This window comes from Carcharodon carcharias, chromosome 17 (genome assembly GCF_017639515.1).
Source record: "Carcharodon carcharias isolate sCarCar2 chromosome 17, sCarCar2.pri, whole genome shotgun sequence".
Taxonomy (NCBI): Eukaryota; Metazoa; Chordata; class Chondrichthyes; order Lamniformes; family Lamnidae; genus Carcharodon; species Carcharodon carcharias.
In genome coordinates, this window is record NC_054483.1 from 113,029,231 (window position 1) to 113,051,295 (window position 22,065).

The 22,065-nt window shown below is 38.5% G+C and overlaps 1 protein-coding gene across 2 annotated transcripts in view; it reads right to left on the reverse strand.

The window, feature by feature from the left end:
- Positions 1-22,065, reverse strand: part of sufu (suppressor of fused homolog (Drosophila)) — a 176,607-nt gene that overhangs the window by 14,784 nt on the left and 139,758 nt on the right. For both annotated transcript variants that reach the window (XM_041210162.1, XM_041210161.1), the window contains 4 exons: positions 19,177-19,221; positions 11,118-11,252; positions 9,248-9,386; positions 1,256-1,324 (listed from right to left, as the gene is read on the reverse strand). In XM_041210162.1, the coding sequence (XP_041066096.1) occupies positions 1,256-1,324; positions 9,248-9,386; positions 11,118-11,252; positions 19,177-19,221 (388 nt within the window). The remainder of the gene's footprint in view (positions 1-1,255; positions 1,325-9,247; positions 9,387-11,117; positions 11,253-19,176; positions 19,222-22,065) is intronic.

Here is a 22,065-nt window from a genome sequence, read left to right on the forward strand (position 1 = left end):
AAGCTACTCATTTATACCCATTATACAAAGAGTATTCCAAAACAGCAAATACGTTAGCCAAAATGAAACATACTGGCCCAGATTTTGCAGTGACAATGACAGCACAACCATCAGCATTCACTATCATTGCTCCACTGAAATTGACAGCTCCTTCATAAGTCCATACATGTGCAGAATAATGTTTAAGTCTAGAAGTTGCTGCTAGTAATTCTACAGATGGCGTGCTGATGAGAATCCTCCCCCACAGAGTGCACTCCCTAAGTAATCAGTGAATTGACGAAAGCTTCCAATTTTGTGCTGTAATATCACTGTAAAAACACTTGAAAAATCTACACTTTATTGAATGAGGTGTAACAATGTTTTTAATGATATACTAAGTTCATAATTACTCCTACACACCCTCATTAGCCTGGAAAAGCTATATTTGTAGAATGTCAAATTTCTCCATGATAAAAAACATTTTTTTTAGGTTTATGATATCAGCTTCTATTTTAAAACAAACACAATGATTTATTTTGCAATCTGAAAATGTAAATAAAAGGGAAGGATAATCAGTATTTGCAACTTTCTTCAATGCTTCAATGTGATTGGCTGCTTACTTCTGACATCAATATGGCTGGATGTCTAGAGATCACCTTGACTTGGTGCCAGGTTGAAGCACGTGGGAAAGGGGAAGTTTACACCACAGAGATAGCTAGTTCTTTGGAGACATCTATCTTGAGGTCAACAGCGATCACAAAATCCGGCCTTATGTTAACACAATGGAGAGTCTGGGTGTCATATTTCTAAATTTCTACACTATAAACTGGGCCTTCATCTGGCTCTTACATCTCTCTATAAATATACACATACATATGTGCAAAATACATCTCAGCAACTTACCAAGGCTTCTCTGACAGTGCCTTCCAGACTCGTGACCTCTATCACTTAGAAGGACAAGGGCAGCAGAAGCATTGGAATGCCACCACCTGCAAGTTCCCCTCCAATCCACCATCCTGACTTGGCAATATATTGTCATTCCTTCACTGTTGCTGGGTCAAAATCCTGGAACTCACTCCCTAACAACACTTTGGGTGTACCTACACCACATGGGCTGCAGCAGTTAAGAAGGCAGCTCACCACCACCTTCTCAAGGGTAATTAGGAATGGGCAATAAATGCTGGCCTAGCAGTGATGCCCACATCCCATAAAAGAATAAAAAATATCTGAAGAACAATGTCTCTGAATTCCTGCTAATTCGTTTGAGAAATCTTACTTCTTCTGGAGAGGTCAGGTCTTCTAAATCCTCTAGCATTTTTTCCACAAACTCTTCGTTCAGCAGAATCTGAAGATATAAAAAAAGTGCACAAATATCATAATACATATCATTTTAGGACTTTATTCCTCACTACTTGTCATACTACTGTGTATTCAGCGTGCTTATGGAACTTCGTGAAATGTTGCTTTCCTTAAAATTAGTATCATCACACCTGTAAAATTGTTCGGGAAAGGTTTTTTTCCCTTTACAATTACACCTTTATTGACTATCTCAGCACTACTGAAGTGTAATGACTGAAGTGAAATGGAGCCCTTCTAGACTCATTCTCTAAAATGGTAATGATTCCCTTTTAAGGTATGTTAATAGTTCTTGAATAGGCTACATACCCAATTTTTCCACAAGCACTTTCAGTTCTTAGAAATTCTTAGATTTTCAAGGACAAATGTATGCATTTTAATTTAAAGCAATACAAGGGCTTTCCCAGCATAACGAAAATATTTGCAGAATATGTCATCTCAATTTTATTTCTTCAGTACCACTAAGGGTTTGGATTTTCCCCAAACCCAAAGGAAAATTTCTTAAGGACCTACTTCACAAATTATTTGAAAACTGGATTCTATATATTGAAACAATTTAATGATAATGATAACTTATTCGGAATCGAATGTTTATCCAAGTCTATTTATGTTATTTGTTACTGATCTCTTATAATAAATGGCAATCTTAACCTTCCCACATATTTGTGCAAAAGTTGCTCATTTTGAAACCACCTCCCAGAGTCCTCCTGCATTTAATTCAATAAACATTAAATAGTTAAAACAAAGTTTACAAAAGTTAACCTAAAAATGCCTAAAGGAATGTTAAACATTCTAAGACTACCATTGGAATTCTTGCTGTATACTCTTTTTGGCAAACTAAGTGCATTCATTAATATTCAAGAAAATCCCTCAATGCAAGTTATTAATAGTAAATTGCTTCCTTTACATCCAGACAGTGATGCTCCTTTAACTATCCTGAATCAATACCGTTGATATGTCAAGTTTACACTATACCATGTTTTCCAAACAGGTTGATATAATGGAGTGAGTCACAGCCAGTTGCTCTCCCAATACTTTTGTTCAATCTTTGAACCTCATGTAATAGAATCATTTGCATTGAGTGTATACTCTGGAAACAGAGCCAAAACTGTACATTATTCTCCACTGACCCAACAATTTGACATTGCATTTGTAGACTAACCAATATGTTCATGTGATCAACACTACATATCAAAACACAACCATTCCAAAACTGACCAATGGTGCATGGTCTATTTTTAACACCTGCAATAGGAGGGCAAATTATTTACTGGAAGCAAATGTTCTGCATAAAAAATACATTTGCTTTACAGGGGCATTTAAGTACAGATGTAACATATCAGATGCTATAAAATCTTAATTGAAGTCCTAAGTTATTTGAATTACAGCATGACAAAAAACTTTTAAAAAATCTGTTTCAGGCACAACTAGCAAACGGGCAGACACATGAAAGATGCAATTTACTGTGCATATGTATGAAGTCAATTACTTTGGAAGAAACAACATAGAGAGGCAGTATAATCTCAATGGTAAACAAAAACAGAATTACCTGGAAAAACTCAGCAGGTCTGGCAGCATCGGAGAAGAAAAGAGTTGACGTTTGAGTTTTTCCAGGTAATTCCAGGTTTTTGTTTTGGATTTTCAGCATCCGCAGTTTTTTTGTTTTTATAATCTCAATGGTACTATTTTGAGGAGGCACATATTCACAAATCCTTTATGGTGGCAGTTAAGAAAGCATGTGGCTTTGTAAATAGCAGCATTGTCTACAAAAACAAGGCAGTCCTGCTAAACTTTTAACAAATTGCTGGTTTGGCCTCAGATGTAGTATTGTATACAATTGTGGGTGGCATACTTTAAGGAAGACATCAAGGTCCCGGAGAGGGGTCAGAGGATGGTTACCAGGATGATACCAAGGATGAGAGAGTTTAGTTATATGCAGAGAATGGAGAAGTTGGGATTATTTTCCTTAGAACAAAGAAGATTTAGGGGAGACCAAATAGAGGTATTCAAAATTATCAAGGATTTTGATAGTTTCTCCCTACTTTATTTCCTCTGGCAAGTAGGTCAGTAACCGGTGGCAAGAGATCTGAAATATTTGGCAGAAGTACTAGAAGGGAAATGAGAAATTGCTTCATGTAGAGGGTTTGTTAAGATCTGGAGTGCACCACCTCAAAGTGTGGTAATCAGATTCCATAGTAATTTTCAAAAGGCAATTGCAAATATATTTGAATTACTTTAATTTCGAAGTCAAAGCTGGGGTGTGGCAGTAAACTGATATGCCTTTCACAGAGGCGGCACATATACAACAGGCCGAATGGCCTCCTTCTGTGCTGTAACATTCTAACTACAGTTTCGAACAGGCAAGTCCAAAAATCTGAAAGTCATGCATAATGAATGCCTTCCACAAAATTTCCTAACATTTAAAATAATTTCTGCCATTATATTGCACCATTTCCAGGTTAGGGATTTAGCACAAGAAACCTGATCCCAGGAAGTTTATTTGTTCTTGAACTAACCTTTATGTACACAAATAGCTTAGAGGGGACTCTCCCATTTTTTCCTCTCTACCCTTTGGGAAGTATGTGCACTCTCCTTGTCACTTCCCTTTTAAATTGTTACAGTATCTGCCTCAACAGCCATTTGTAATAAAAGATTCCAGTCTCTAAAAATCTGCAATGTAAACATGGAGAGCATTTTTTGTATTCACATAGCAAGTTACGGTGATCTGGAATTTATTATCTAGAAAAGTGGTGGAAACAGATGCAACAATAACCTTAAAAAGTGCATTGGCTAAGTACTTGAAAAGGAGAAATCCGCAGGGCTTGGCGAAAGAGCGGGAGAGGGAGTATTTAGATAGTTTTCAAAGAGTTGGCACCGACACGATGCGGCGAATGGCCTCATCTGTGCTTTATAATTTTATATGTCTGTACCGGAATACTATTCCAAAGCTTTACCATTTCAGGGAGAGGGCAAACCTGACAGCCTACTCAACACTACATTAGGCAAAGACCTAGGAACTGGGCACTAGCCCACCCTTTCAGCTGCTGGAGGTGCCTAACAATGAAAAAAACAAAAGAAACAATATAGTTTAGAAATTTACATACCTTCAAGGGCAGGTATAGCTTTGGAAAACAACATTTTACCCAATGAGAAAAGTTGTTGTAGAGGTCACAAATTAATTTTCCTACTAACTTAGTGGTTATGCTTCCAAAAGCACTAAGTCAGGCACGGATTGAAAATTGGTTAGCAGACAGGAAACAGAGAGTAGGAATAAATGGGTCTTTTTCAGAGTGGCAGGCTGTGACTAGTGGGGTGCCGCAAAGATCAGTGCTTGGGCCCCAGCTATTCACAATGTATATCAATGATTTGGATAAAAGAAGCAAATGTAATATTTCCAAGTTTGCTCATGGCATGAAACTTGGTGGGAATGAGTGGTGAGGAGGATGTTAAGAGGCTTCAAGGCAATTTAGACAGGTTAAGTGAGTGAGCAAATACATGGCAGTATAACGTGGATAAATGTGTAGTTATCCACTTTGGTAGGAAAAACAGAATGGCAGAGTATTATTTAAATGGTGATAGACTGGGAAATGTTGATGTATAAAGGAACCTGGGTGGCCTTGTACACCTAATAATGAAAGCAAGCATGCAGGTACAGTAAGCAGTTAAGAAGCTAAATGGTACATTGGCCTTCATTGTGAGAGGACTTGAGTACAGGAGCAAGGATGTCTTACAGCAGCTGTACAGTGCTTTGGTGAGACCACATCTGGAGTATTGTGTGCAGTTTTGGTCTCCTTTCCTAAGAAAGGATATACTTGCCATAGAGGGAGAGCAGCGAAGGTCCACCAGGCTGATTCGTGGGACGGCATGATTGTCGTATGAGGAGAGATTGGGCCAACTAGGCCTGTACTCACTGGAGTTTAGAAGAATGAGGGGATCTCATTGAAATGCATAAAATTCTGACAGGGCTGGACAGACTGGATGCAGGGATGATGTTTCCTCTGGCTGGGGTGTCTAGAGCAAGCGGTCATAGTCTCAGGATATGGGACAGACCATTTAAGGTTGAGATGAGAAGAAGTTTCTTCACTCAGAGGGTGGTGAACCTATGGAATTCTCTATCATAGAAGGCTGTGGAAGATCCGCTAAATGAGAGGAGGAACCGACCACCACCTCCTGATCGAGTGTCCAGGTAACCTTCCCCCTCCTTGATATGGGGCAATGTCTGTAGCTCAGACTCCAGCTCTTTAATTCAGATCCGAAGTTCCTCAAGCTGCAAACACTTACTACAGGTGTGTTTGCTCCAGATCACCTTGGTGTCCAGCAGCTCCCATATGCCTCAGCAGCAACACATCGCCCGTCCTGCCATCGTTATCTTATTTTATTTAATTTATTAATTAATTACTCTAGTATCCCTGCTCTTTATACTTTATTGAATTAGCCGTCTAGTCACTGATCTAACTAACTGCCTCATGCATACTACCTCCACTAAAACTAATTTGAAATAAAAACGAATTATTATTTGAGAGGTATCTTTCTCAGCTGCTAGCAGAATTGTGAGTATAAGCTATTAGCATGTAACTAAGATGCAATATCCTATTTTGCACAGTTAAAAGCATCTGTCTGGTCAGGTCAGAAGTTATCCAAGATTACACAATTAGAAAACAGCAGATGCAAATTTAACTAGATAGCAGTAACTTTGCATACATACAACAGTCTTAATTTACAATTTGAAATGTTCATGTTTATAGTGGTTTATGTACAGAAAGAATACTTTACAGGGAGGAGTAATAATAAACAAGAAGCAAGGAGAAAACAAATCAAAAGGTTTACAATGGGGTGGGGTATGGGGCAAAAGCATAAAAATATTTTGACAAAGCTCAAGAAAGCAACAAGAGAAATCATTTGTATAGCACATTACATCCTAAGGATATCCCAAGCTACATTACAAGCAATGAATTGCTTTTGAAATGCAATCAATGTTGCGTAGGCAAAGAGTAGTATATTTTGTGCACAGCAAGGATCCACTTCTAGCAAACAAACAAGTCACTAGATAACTTGTTTTTGATTGTGATAGTTGAAGGAGGAATGACAAACACATCATGGTAGACCTTTTGGTCTTCGGGAATTGCCACTTATTTCCACCCCAAGTAGGCAGATGGGGTCTCAGTTTAATATGTCACCTCAAAGATGACACTTGTAATAATATAGCAGTATTTCAGTTATGCACTAAAGTGTCAGCCTAGATTATGTGCTCAAGCTAGTACAAGAATTTCAACCGATACCATCAACTAAGATGTGACAGTGCTACTTTCACACTGATCACAAAGCTATAAGATTTCTATAAGCAGTTCTAAAGAACATGGGATAAAATGGCTGAAAAAGGAAAGTACTGGAAGAATAAAGCAAACAAGGATACATTTTTTAGTTCAAGTTTAGCATTACAGTTTTCAAGAAGGAAAGGTATAACATAATTAAGAGATTGAAGACATTGGTTAAACTGCAAAATGAAGATTCATTAGAATGACAACTAATAGTTAAAAAAAGATATTCTAATGAAGGGTCTTCATCGACCTGAAGCATTAATTCTGTTTCTCTCCACAAATGCTGTCTGACCTGCTGAGTATTTTGAGCATTTTCTGTTTTATTTCAGATCTCTAGCAGTGTTTTGCTTTTGTTAAAAAAAGGGCTTTTTTTCTGAATAGAGAAGGTTAAACCAGATCTAAATGGAAACTTTTAACATCATAAAATATTTTTGAGCCAATAAATTGGGAGTTGCCAACTTAGCATAGACTTATAACAAACACTAGAATATTAAAGGGGAGGTTAGAAAAAAAATCATATTGTTTGACTTGAATATCAAATGAGACAGACATTAATTCAAAAGGGAAATGGTTTTAATTTGAAAAGTAGGAACATAAAATAGAGAGAAAGCGCATTGAAGCAGATTATTAGCATTGGCACAGGTGCGATGACCTCCTTCCATACTGCAATTTCTCATGATAAGTGTTGCTTAGGATCAAGTAACATGTAACATTTTTTTGTAATAATGGAAATGAACAAGTTTCTACAAATACTTTGTTATGAACCGGTTAGGGACCAGTAGCTTTTTTTTGTAAAGTAGGCGAAATTTAAAATCCCAGCTGTTTACTAAGAGAATAAAGTAACAAGATTCCAAGGTTGTAAACAAAAACAGAAGAATTTTAACCATCCAAGAGTCCACAAAGCAAACAGTCAATCTATCTATCTTATACTCGAACACCCAGAACTAACATGATGTAAATACGAATTAACAGTAAAACTGTGGTAGAACACACCACACACTGCACTTTAAATGGCAGACACAACCAAGCAGATCCCATAAATTTTCTCAGCAACCCACCCAGGTGTCAGTCATCATTGTGAGTCACAAAAATCCTTTAAACTCTGACTTCTTCACGAAGGATTTTAGCTCCTCTCCTTTGAGGATATAGCCTCTGATTTCACCAGCAGCTACAACTCTGCCTGGAAGCTCTCTTGCTTCATCTGCCTGCAACGAGTTGTCAGGCAACCGGACTTCAGCTCAGACTGCCCCAATGATGGCTCACCTCCCAGCCACTCAATCATTCTGTCGGACAATGTGTGCTGGGCTACACAACAGAGTCTATACTCAGATACAGTTCCTGCTCCCCAGCTGCACCACTACCAATGACTGATCACAGGCTTTTCTTTGCACCAACTTCCACCTTCACAAAGCAACCACTTCAGCTTCACAGAGTTGACAATTGCTCCCCACGAGCTTTCTGTGCCCCAGCTCCTATCTTTACTGAGCAACGACTGCTCCTGGGCTTCTCTGAGGCCCCAGCTCCCCAGCAGCATGGAGCTATCAACTGCCACTGCTCACCCCAACCTTTATTCATGGGCTAGTTTTATTATGCCAAAACCCCGGTCACCTGAACAATCTTTCGCCCTGTCTCCCCCAGGTCCAGTGGTCAGGTTTTTTCACAGCATCTCTGAGAAGTGGTCAAAGGGAACCAAGAACTGAGCATGCCTGGCTCACCAGGGATTAAATTTGTGGAATCTAGAACATGGCGGCACAGTCTCAGGATAAGGGGCCAATCATTTAGGACTGAGATGAGGAGAAATTTTTTCTCAGAGGGATGTGAATCTTTGGAGTCCTTGATCCCAGAGGGTTGTGGATGCTCCATCATTGAATACATTTAAGGCTGGGATAGACAGACATTTGGTCCCTCAGGGAATTAAATGATCTGGGGAATGGGCAGGAAAAGGAAGTTGAAGCCCAAGATCATGATGATCATATTGAATGGTGGAGCAGGCTCGATGGACCGTGTGGTCTACACCTGCTCCTATTTCTTATGTCCCCCTGCCGCACACTGCACTTGCGCCGGAGCCCCGGACATGATGGGAGTTGTAATCCTTGGTCTACACACTGAAAACACAGACAAAATCCAAAAATATAGATTTCCTCACAACATTCATAATTTGTTGTTGTACCATAGGTGCTGCCTGATAGGTCAGAAGGTTAGGATTGTGGAGATAAGATTTGTGAAGACCTTTTTTGTAATTAAACATTGCTTTGTTTGTTAAAATACATCACTTGCTTAAATCGAGCAGCTTGAACTGAGTTGCACAATAAAAAGTCACTACAGTATTTGGTGTGAGGAGAACAGAGGTACAAGGTCTGACTTTAGAATGTTCCTTCAGAAGAAAACACAATAAATCATTCCAGAAAACGTTTGATGTGGATTTTTAGATTTTAAGAATCTTAACTTGAATATTCCTTGCTAATTTGCTTGAGTAAATGCTATTAAGAATACTGTTGATGGTTGTTACCTATTCAAAGAGAAATAAATTTATCTCTTTAGCGCTACTTGCATCATTTGCCCATACAGTACTGGTAGTAAAAGCAGATACTCACCTGTAACCATGGGCCATGAGCTGCATATGGGTGTTCTTCTGTAGCAAATGCTCCTTCAACTCCAGTTGAAACAAATGTGATTGCCGTATCTCCTGTGATGCTTTTGTAAGTAAAGTGCCTTCCGTGTAACAATCTACCTCTAAAAGAACAAGCATATTTCTTACAACATTACCTTATTTTCAAATAGGTAAGTTCCTTAAGTTCAAACAATTGCTGAGCATTCACTCAAACACGCTGACCTGTTTTCCTCCAGATTGTAAAACAGGTCTCTACATTTAATTCTTTGAGAGCTGTGGATGAGCTGTCAGGTCTTGGCAGCCAATGGCAAATGCACAGATTGGCAGACCTCCTTGTTTGACCTTTACAAAAGGCCAACCTTCATCCAATAAAAATCCTTTTAAAAAGAAAGACTGTTTCTTTCTCCAAGAGATGAGTGGGAGTTAGAAGTAAACCAGGGAGTAAAATGATTGAACATTTTGCTTCCTGTAGTTGGAGAACTATATTAGGTAGAGAAAAGTAAAATTAAAAATTAAAAAGAACAGGAGAAAGAACCGGATGTCAGGCAAACATAGATAAAATGTTTAATTTTAAATAAAACTTTTTGCATTTTTTAGTATTGTATTACAGTAAGAAAGGTATTTGATGTTTGAGTAGCTTTATTATTATATGATACTAGTAGTTTCAGCATCACAGTACAGTGAGCTGAGAAGCTACAAAATAGTTAACCTAAACATGTCTACAGTCTAAGGGTTCAAGCAATTTGTTTGAACCTCTCTGGATCAAATTTTATTTTATTTTTTAAATAAACAGGAATTACATTTTTGTTCCAGATAAGATAAAATTCAACCTTAAGGCTGATTATGATATTACTGAGCATACGCAGCTATTAAAATTCTAACTTAATTTTGGGAAAAAAAGCAGAGTACAGCAATGACTTGGGTCAACGGAAACCCAGAAGAGCAGAACCTTCATGGATTCTGTGGAATTATGTCTTGTAGACAAGTATTATGCAAATCCCATTAAAATCCAATGAAGCAAGATTGTGCCACAAAATGCCAGACAAACGTTATTTCAAACGGTTAATACTTCTGTTAAAATAGGGGAGAAATTAATCACATAACAAAGGGTTCTTACTATATTAATGCACATGATTTCAATTCTTATAATTCTTGCATTTCAAAATGAAATCTGAATGAAAAATCAAGCTTACCTCTTTGCTAATATGCCTAATTACTATCTACACTGTCTCTCTCTCTCCTCTCCAAGTGATAGAAAAACAAGTTAAAATGGTCATCCAGTGATTATCAGCCAATTGTATTAATGTGCTTTTTTAAAAATAGTTTTACACCACTATTAATATTCTGTAAAAGAGTAGCAGTCACACCAACAAATCTTCCAATCCATAATAAAACAGTAAGTGCTAAGACTAATTAGAAAGGATCACATAGCTGAAACATTAATCTTTCAGATGATGACCTGTTGTGCACTTCCAGTGCTCGAGCTTGATTTTTTTTCCACCTATGCCTTGTAAATTAAGTTTCCCTTTTATGTTGATGTACTGTCCCTATGCAACATACCTTGCCTGAGTTGAGATAATAGATTGGAAAATTTTCGTCTAGTTACCCTAGAAATAGCTATTAGAGTGACTGGTCCTCTAATTTTCCTGGCCTGTGGGGAAATATCTTGTTTGCACCTCAGAATGGATGAAATTGAGAACTAACATTCTATCACACTTCATTGCTATAGTTTTGCATTTTACTAATTGTGTTTATTTCAGAATTTCCTTTGATCCTGCTCATCATTAGCTCAAATAAGATTCGGTGACACTTTCTGGATTTCAGTTTTTTCATAAAACTTAATAGCTGTTCACCTCAGTGACAGTGGAATAAGGGTTCCAGATTCCTGGTTGAATTTAAGATGTACACTCTCCAGCTGCCTGGTGCGGATCAATTCATGAGGAACAATAGCAGTAGAACTTTCACTTTCCAAACTATCTTTCCTAGTCCTAGAAAACAGAACAGGGAAACAAAATAAACTTCAATAGAAAGATTTTAAGTAAAACAAATAAAAAACCCAAAATATTAAAAACTCATTTCAATCTGCTACAAGTCTAAATTTTGAATGGAGTCAATTATATTTCAGACATATTAGGGTTTTGACATGAATTCAGTTACAGAAGACCGGTAACAACAACTCACTAAAATGAGAAGTTTGTAGGCTACAGTAATGTGAATGTCATCTCCAAATAACCAAACACTGTCTAGGAGTTCTCACTTGAAGCAGCTGCATTACAGAACACAATTCTCACTGGCTTAATGTGGTACATAAATATTAAACTTTTTTATCTCCCTGAAAAAGCACATGTTTGGATATATAATTATAGTGATGAATACATACATTTTTCACTTCTCTTGGGTAACATTTTTTTGCCAGGTATGATAAACTGAATTATGCTAAACCAAACCTAAAGTTGTCAACTCAAGTCTCACTTGTCTCACTAACAAGCTGTTTTTACATTTCCAGCAATTAGAGTCTGGAATCAGAATCAGTATCAATAATCAACTCAATGGGCAACTGGATTATGGGCAATGTGAGTCAAATACAAAAATGTGCTTTAGACATTGTGCTTTAAATGGTTTGCTTGAAGTGTCACTCATGAAATGCCATATTTCTATATTGGCATAAATGGGGGTGGGGGGTAGAAAGAGGACAGAGGCAGAACAAAAATTGTTGAGTTTAACAGAACTGAATTGCCAAACTAAACTGAATAATCTCTTCACCCTCTTCCACAGAGATAACAGTAGTAGACCACAAAGCATGCAGCTTATTGCACTCGAGTGTTAGTTCATGATATTGTTCTTTATAGAAAATTGGTATAATTTTAAGTAGAAGCATAAACAAAATAACCAGCTGCATGTGCAATGTTGAATGCAGCAATTGCAATGAGTCAGGTCAGTCTAAAATAAATGATACAATTCATAGTGCAACTATAAAACATTTTTAAAAATCTTGGTAGTTATTTCTCAGAGGCAATAATTTTTCATTCAAGGGTAGTTTGTCCCAAATTTCTTCTTTAAAAAAATGAATTGTGTGTTCACATCCTTACTTCAAACTGACTGCTCTACCTTCTTATTTAAACTAGTCTGTTGTCCTGTTGTTATTTTCTTCTATGTCCCCCTTGAAAGCACCATTTCCTCTGGTACCTCACTCAAATGAACATTAATCATTTGTGCATTTGACAGTTGGAGCCACAAGGCTATTTGATTATGAGAAGCATTAACCACATCCAATTCTATCCCCAACCCGTAGTTTAAATAGGTCCAGCTGGGTACAGATCAGCAATAGCACTGTTGCCTGACATTTCTCATCCTAACCTGGGCAGGTTTGTAGTAGCCTCTTTGTAGTGCCCCAATTGCAATACTACTGCAGCTTGCACTTATGTAGTGTCTTTCATGTAGTAAAATGTAACAAGGCTCTTCACAAGTGGACATCAGTTCTGGGCAGAAACAGGGTTTGTTAGAGTATACCTGAAGTATGGATGCAGATTTGGATTTTGTGCAGGCTTTTGAAGGTGGGGACAAATTTGGCAAGATTAAACAGATTTAAGTAACTCCAGGAGGCACATTTACTATAGGCTCTGCATACAGGGAGGGGGAAAACACAGTAACTGAAAGGGCGCAAGATATAAGCAGGGTCATTGCAGTGCAGGAGATGGTAAAAACAGGAGCAGACAAACAAGGAATTAAAGGATTTGAAGTCATGGACAAAGATACTGGAACCAATGTGTTGAGAGATTTGAGGTCAACAAGGATCAGTGTAACAGTTGAGCGTAGGTCATGAGCAGAAAAGTCTAAATGGACTGACTTTTTAAAATGTAAGGTGGAGCTTGGGAGTACCATAAGGACGAGCATGGAAAACGTGAGCCAAGAGGTGACAGACATGCAGGTTTCATTAAGCAGTTATAGTAGATAGGAAGAGATGGAGAAGGCAATGTTTTGTTTGATGGATTGTTTGTGGAGTTTGGAATAAAACTTAGGGTCAAGGAGAACAGAGGTTATATACCCTCTTGCTTTGAGTAAGCATCGGGGAAAGCAGATTGGACCAGAAGCAACAACACATAGCTTCTGCTCAGGCTGAAAGGATGACTTTGGTCTTGCTCATCCTCAGCTTGATGGTCCTGATATTAGACAGGCACCAAGGGTGGTAGAGGAGAGATCAGATACACATGAAAGCAGGCAATATCCTTGTGATGATGGGGGGGCGGGGGGAGAGCAAGAATCAATTATTTTAAAACATGCTAAGCTTCACTGGTAAATGTTACAGCATCAAGACCAATATTCAAAATAGGGATCTGCAAAGTGAAGATAAAAGCATATTAAATACTGTGGCCTAGCTGATTGTTAAATTCACTGATGAGTAGAAATCCAAAATTGTAAAAGCTTTCATTATGCTGCCAATTTGAATTGAAACACCCTACATCTATGATACATTACATATATCATCTATAATTGAGCTGAGGGGGAAATAAGTAGGTGGGTCATGCGGATTTTGTTTCCATGGTATCCAGAAAATCAACATGTTAAATCAATGAGCGGAAATTTACTTTACACATTTATTGCTGGTGCAATAAATAACTTCGCAAGTTTTGTAAGCAGAAGTAGCAAAAATGCTGATAATGCCATGATCCACCATGACTTAGAATTATGCAATTTACTAAGTACTACTTTTAGAAGACAAAATACAACTTAATGCTTTTTTCTCAAATGACATGTGTGTCAAATCTAACAATGCTTTTTCTCAAAAGATATCTGAGCAGTGATTGATTGCCACATTAGGTGGGTACAGCCACTCATTTCATCAGTCACAACTTGCATTATTTCAGTAGACAAGATTTTTGAGTTGTTTTAATAATTATTACATTCCAGTTGGTCCTGCAAAGTCCTCCTTACTAACATCTGGGGACTTGTGCCAAAATTGGGAGAACTGTCCCACAGACTAGTCAAGAAACAGCCTGAAATAGTCATCCTCACTGAATTATACGTTACAACCAATGTCCCAGACATCTCCGTCACCATCCCTGGATACATCCTGTCAGATCCAGCACATATTTCAGCACACTGCTATACATTCAGAAGGGGGTTGCCTTGCAAGTCCCCAAGATTGACTCTGGACCTCATGAAGGCCCATGGCATCAGATCAAACATGGGCAAGGAAACAACCTCCTGCTGATTACCATCTACCTCCCTCAGCTGATGAATCAGTACTCCGCCATGTTGAACACCACTTGGAAGAAGCACTGAGGATAGCAAGGGCACAGAATGTACTCTGGGTAGGGGACTTAAATGCCCATCACCAAGTGTGCCTCAATCACACCATTACTGACTAAGCTGGCCTCATCCTGAAGGACGTATCTGCCAGACTGGGCCTGCAGAAGGTGGCGAGTAAACCAACAAGAGAAAAATATACTTGACCTCATCCTCACCAATCTACCTGTCCCAGGTTTCATTGACAGTGCATCGTCAATAATGGTATTTGGTGAAGTGACCACAGCACAGTCCTTGTGGAAACAAACTTCCGTCTTCAGACTGAAGGCACCATCCACGATCACCGTGCTAAACAGAATAGATTCAGAACAGATCTAGCAGCTCAAAACTGAGCATCCGTGAGGTGCTGTGGGCCATCAGCAGCAGCAAAATTGTATTCAACCATAATCTATAACCTCATGGTCTGGCATATCTCTCACTGTACCATTACCATCAAAAGCCAAGGGATTAACCCTAGTTCAATGAGGACTGCAGGAGTGCATGTGAGTAGCAACATCAGGCATAGCTAAAAATGAGGTGCCAGTCTGGTGAAGCTACAACAGAGGACAACGTGCATGCCAAACAGAGTAAGTAGCATGCAATAGACAGAGCTAAGCAAAATCACAACCAATGGATTAGATCAAAGCTTTGCAGTCCTGCCACATTCAGATGAGAATGGTGGTGGACGATTAAACAACTAACCGGAGAAGGAGACTCAACAAAAATCCCCATCTCCCATGATGGGGTGGTCCAACACAAGTGCAAAAAGCAAGGCTGAAGCATTTGCAACCATCTTCAGCCAGAAGTGCCAAGGAAATGATGCATCTTGTCCACCTCTTCAAAGATGCCAGTCTTCAACCAATTTGATTCAATCCAAATTATATGAAATGGCTGAAGGCACTGGATATAGCAAAGACTATGGGCCTTGACAATGTCCCAGCAAGTGTACTGAAAACTTCAGCTGCAGGAGTAGTCGTGGCCCTAACCAAACTGTTTCAGTAGAGCTACAACACTGGCATCTACCTGGCAATATGGAAAATTCAGCGATGGCCTGTCCTGTTCACAAAAAACAGGAACAAATCCAATCCGGCTAATTATTGCCCCATCAGTCTACTCTCTATCATCAGCCAAGTGTTGGAAGGTTTCATTGGCAGTGCCATCAAGTGGCAGTTGCACAGCAATAACCTGCTCACTGACACTCAGTTTGTGTTCCGTTAGGGCCACTGGGCTCCTGAACTCATTACTGCCTTGGTCCAAACATGGACAAGAGAGCTGAATTCCAGGGGTGAGGTGAGAGAGTCTACCCTTGACATCAAAGCAACTTTTGACTGAGTCTGGCACCAAAAAGGCCTGACAAAATTGAAGTCAATGGGAATCAAGGGAAAACTCTCCACTGATTGGATTCATGCCTAGCATAAAAGATGATGATGTGGTTGCTGGAGGCCACTCATCTCATCCCCAGGACTTTGCTGCAGGAGTTCCTCAGGTTATGTCCAAGGCCCAACCACCTTCATCACTGCCTTCCCTCCATCATAAGGTCAGCAGTGGGGATGCTCGTTGATGAGTGCACAGTGTTTAGTACCATTTGTGACTCTTCAGGTCTGAAGCAGTTTGTGTCCATATGCAACAAGATCTGGACAGCATTCAGGCTTGGGCTGATAAGTGGCAAGTAACAAGAATAATTGTTAGATTGTCAGAATGAAAGCAGGTACCACAGGAGGTATTTGGACCCTGCTGTTCCTAATTCAAATAAAAACTAACAAAACTTGTGCCAGGCAATGATTGTATCCCCTTGACATTTACCAGCATTATCCTTGCTGAATCCCCTACCATCAGCATCCTCGGGTTCCCATTGACCAGAAACTGAACTGGACTCGCCAAATAAATACAGTGGCTAAAGAACAGGTACAAGAGCAAGAGCTGGGAATTCTGTCGCAAGGAACTCACCATCACCTGGCTCCAAAAAGTCTGTCCATCATCCACAAAGCACAAGTCAGGACTGTGGAATACTTTCCACTTGTCTGGATGAGGGCGCTTCCAACAACACTCAAGCAGCTTGACACCATCCAGGACAAAGCAACCCACTTGATTGGCACCCCAGCCATTACCTTAATCATTCACTCCCTCCACTATCGACACACAGTGGCAGAAGTGTGTACCATATACAAGATGTACTGCAGCAACTTGCCAAGGCTCCTTCGACATCACCTTCCAAACCTGCGACCTTTACCACCTAGAAGGACAAGGTCAGGCGCATGGGAGTACCACCACCTGCAAGTTCCCTACCAAGCCACACACCATCCTCTCCTAGAACTATATCACCATTTCTTCACTGTTGCTGGGTCAAAATCTTGAAATTCCATTCCATGAAAGAAAAAACATACACAGAACATAAGGAAAACACTCAAATCCCTCGTTAATATCATGAAATTCCAGCCAACTGTCAACTTCAACCTGGCTGTTTTTTGCTTGGTTTTAGATTATGAAGCATCTTAGTGACTGAAAATGTAACAAAATAAAAGGGTTAATGACACACAGAGGGAATGCCACATGGGAAAACAAATAGCAAGGAAAAGCACATTTTAGCACCCTTAGCGTCTAAGGATGTTGAGATGGAAATTTTGAGATGGAATTTTTAATACGATGATAGAAAATACCACCTGATCTACCCTATATCTGGAAGAAGGGAACAAAGTAAGCCAAGAGCATTCAACTGGGGCCATTCTTGTACAAGTCTCAGTAGTTCGAACAATAATCAAAAGCAAGAAACATATGCTAAACTTTTATAAAACCCAGGTTAGCCCTCAGCTGGAGTAGTGTGTTCAATTCTGGGCACCACACTTTAGAGGAATGTCAAGGCTTAGACACAATGCAGAAAAGAAGTACTAAAATGGTCCCATTCTATGAAGAACTTCAATTATGTGGGAAAACTGGGGTTGTTCTCCTTAGAACAGATAAAGTTAAAAGGAGATTTTGGTAAGGGTGCTTTCTTGTGGCAGTAGGTTTGGTAGCCAGAGGACACAAATTTAAGGTGATTGGCAAAATAACTAGAGGTGACACGAGGAAACCTCTCTTTATAATACAATTTTTGATCTGGAATGCGCTGCCTAAAAGGATAGTAGAAACTGATTCAATTGCCACTTTCAACATGGAACTGGATATAAACTTAATGGAAAAAAAATGCTAGGCCAGGAAGGAGTAAGGCAGTGGGACTAGTTGGGTAGCTCCAACAAACGGCCGGCACTATTACGAAGAACCATGAGGCTTCCTTGCGTGCTGTATCAGTCTGTGATTCTAAATGGATCTGTGTCACTGGAGCTTGTGCCATGAACTTGAAATTCCAATGTCAAGCTTTCTCTTCAGACTTGAAGGAATGTCTCATCTCATATACACTCATCTTAGTGTATAAATACAAACATGAGAACACAAAGAATAAAAGCAGGAGTAAGCCATCATATAATTAGGACCAGTGAAGAGTGTTTTTCTTCTCTCCAGTTCTATTTTGTCCAAGTTGCCACTAGAGATATGAACACAGTTGGACTTTTGCGGGTTATATGATGGTATAGCATCACTTGATTTTCCAATGCACTAACCCTGAAGAGAAGTACAATTCACCTTCCTAAGCCATGGAGGCTGAGGTAAAGCGCAACATTCCATAGCTATAATGATTTATCAGCTTACTCAGTGCAAACCAGGAATCAAAATAGGGACATTCTTTGTCTGTTTGATTCCATTGCAAAACACAGTGATTTTTTTTTTTCCTCTGAGGGAATCTTGCAGTGGTCCACTTATTATTATTAACAAATTAAAATATAAAGAAGTCAAAGTTTAAAAAGTGCTGTAAAAATACTGAACCTACCTTTATTCATACGCAGAGTTATGAAGTAACAGTTAAAGAATATTAAGGGTGCCACAACAACTGCATTATAACTCAATTCTTTTTTACTTCCAGCTCAGAGTTTTCTAGCTTTCTATCACAATGAGGGTAAAGCAAATATGTTTGGCGAGAATTTCTTTTGAAATGGTTTGAAAACAGTTTGCATTCCTAACCTAAATATACAGTCATACTGCAAATATTAGCAACATCCTAAAGTATTCCTGAGTCATGGGCAAATAGATGCTATTATATTTCACAAGTCTGTTCAAATTATTTCTAAGAAGCTGTCATCTGTCAGATGGCATTTACAGAATGGGCACAAACCATATAGCAATAACTACAGGCAATCTAATTTTGCAAACAGAAACAATGAAATAATGACTGCACCACAAATACAAGTGAATTCAACGTGCTAACTTGTCAACTGCAGTAGTATATGATGTTATAGAATGGCAAGTATTTTGCTATTTCTAATTCAACTCTGCAGGTAATAATTATAATCTTTGAAAAACATAAAAATACTACATAATACTTTTAAAATGTGTTCCTTATTGGCTTAGAAATGTTGAATTATTTTAAGAATGTATCTGTACCCTACATAAACAGATTTGAAAATTCTCAAGTTAGTAGAATTCATTTTAGCTAGGATTTATACAGTCGCAAGAGACAGGAATTCTTATAGAAGTACAATCTGGGCTTCACAAACCCATAGAGACTGGGAAGGGGTAAGATGTGCATTATATTCTTACCTTTCAGTCTGCTTGCTCTGGAAATGGCCCACTGATTGCACTAGTCTATGGAGAAATTATGGGTAGATTTGTACCAAAAATATCACAGTCATAATTTAAAAACAAATCTACTCAGATATACAGACAGAATTAATCTTTGATCCGAGGCCTTTCTGACTTGGTATTTTCAATTTGGCTTTGCTCTGTAGATTTGACTGCCAAAACATTACCAGGGATTAAAAATATTTCCTATTTCTGTCCTTAATATTATTTGGATTTAGATAGCCTTAAATCCTGGAAGAAAGAAAGGAAAAGGATAAAAAAAACATAGTTCATGCAGTGCAATACTTACTTTACAGAACTGTTAAATGAAATGTTGAGAGTGTATGGTAAATTCCAAGACACCATTAGGTACATATACTGCCATATATATCGAAGTAAAAATTAAAAAAAAAACACCAACATCCAGTAACAATTTGTGGGAGAAGTTCTCATTTCACTTGAGGTTAATTGAGGTCATTAGTATATCAAAAAGCTTTTAAGAAAATTGAGAGCAATATATTTCTACAGATTTTAGAGGTGCCCTCACCTCCAGCACATATCAAATTTCTTTCTCCACAACTTTTAAAACAAATATTTTAATATATTCTCAATCTCCCTCCCCAATAAACTGCATTCACAAACAATTAATATAACCTGAACCACACACACCGACATCCCCATCCTTTCAAAATTCTGCATAGTTTAGAGATTATCTTTACAGCTTAATAAATGAGAATTGCTAAGGTTGGAATTCTCAGGGTAATAGGTAAACCAAATGCAGCATAATCTTAAATTTTGGCAATGAATATGTGCCAAAAATTATAAATAATTGCATGTTTGATTATAATATACATCTCATCCACAATATTACAGTTAGTCACCATATGAATTATATATGATCAGTGTTAGGACCTTTGCTGTTCCTGATACGTATTAATAACTAGGCCTTGGTATATAGGGCACAATTTCAAAATATGCAGATGATACAAAACTTGGAAGCATCATAAATGGTGAGGAGGATGGTGTAGAGCTTCAAAAGTACATAGACAGGTTGGTGGAATGGGCAGAAAAATGGCAGAGTAAATTTAATGCAGAGAAGTGTGAAGTGATGCATTTTGGTCGGAAGAATGCTGAGAGACAATATAAAATGAAGGGTATAATTTTAAAGGGGGTACAGGAGCAGAGGTACCTTATGTGCATAAGCCACTGAAGGTGGCAGGACAGCTTAACAGTGTGGTTAATAAAGCATACAGCATCCTAGGCTTTATTAATAGGGGCACAGGGTACAAAAGTAAGGAGGTTATGTTAAACTTGTATATAACACTGGTTTGACCTCAACTGGAGTATTGCATCTTGTCTGAGGTGCCACACTTTAGGAAAGGTGTGAAAGCTTTAGAGAGTGTGCAGAAAGGATTCACAAAAATGGTTCCATAGATAGAATGGAGAGGATGGGACTGTTTTGGAGAAGGCTGAAAGGAGATTTGATAGAGATTTACAAAATCATGAGGGGTCTGGACAGAGTAGATGGGGGGGGGGGGGGAAGCTATTCGAGAACAAGATGGCACATATTTAAGGTAAATGGCAAAAGAAGGAATGAAGACATGAGGGAAAACTTTTTCACGCAGCAAGTGGTTGGGATCTGGAATGCACTGCCTGAGAATATGGTTCAATCAATCATTTGAGAGGGAATTGGATTATTATCTGAAACGAATGAACGTGCAGGGCTATGGACGAAGGCTGGAAAGTGGCACTAGCTAAATTGCTCCTTCGAAGAGCCAGCACAGAAATGATGGGCCAAATAGCCTCCTTTGGTAATGCAATCATTCTGCGATTCTGTGAATGGCATGAGTGTGTAGTGAAGCCAGTCTCTTATATTAATACAGGAAGATTACCAAATAATTAAATTTACAAAATGCTATATTACATGGTACTAGTCTCACGTGAGGTCATTGTAGTGGAATACAAAAGGTTTGCGAGGCAGACAGCCAGTTTTATATAATGGCGTTTTTCCTTTCTTCATTTATTCTTGAGATGTGGGCATCACTGGCAAAACATCTATTGCTCATCTTGAGTTGCCCTTGAACAACTGTCGCTTTAGAGGGCAGCTAAGAATCAATCATATTGGTGTAAGACTGGAGTCATATAGAGGCAGATTATGTAAGGGTGGCAGGTTTCCCTCCCTAAAGGACATAAGTGAACCAGTTTGATTTCTAAAGCAAGCTGACAGAATTCCAGCTTTTTTAAAACTAAATTATTCTGAAACTGCCAAGGTGGGACTTGAAATCACATCTGGATTGATAATCCAGGCCTTTGTCCAGTAAAATAACTACTACACCACTATACCCATATGAGAGCCAAGACAATGGCTTAGGTCTTAACACTTAATCGGAGAAAAATTGCAAAACTGCATTCATTGGCACATTTTGATATTTTTATTTATATTTTAAACCAGAATATTAGTTCATTGCACCATTAGACTGATTTCAGAATAATACTGTTGTAACCCACATGCGTTGTGCGGCAGATATTCTTAGTTGGTGTAACAAGTGAGTGCCCCATGCTAAATAATTGCACTTGAGTAAGAGTTTGGACAATGGTAGCATTCCATAATAAATGTTAGTAATTTAGTAGCAATACTAATAATTTAGCCAGGAATTTAAAGAAGAAATTTTAAGAGCTAGGTAAGAACACTTGACATTTGACCCTTTTAATATGGAGCATTATCAATAGTCATCAAGGTAAACATTTTTAATCAAAACACAGCTTTTGAAATTCACTGGCAATCAAATTGGAATAAAGGATGCAAAATATTCAGCAATAATTATTGCAAAGTTAAAAGGAAAAGAAAAGTAGATGAAATAGCTTCTC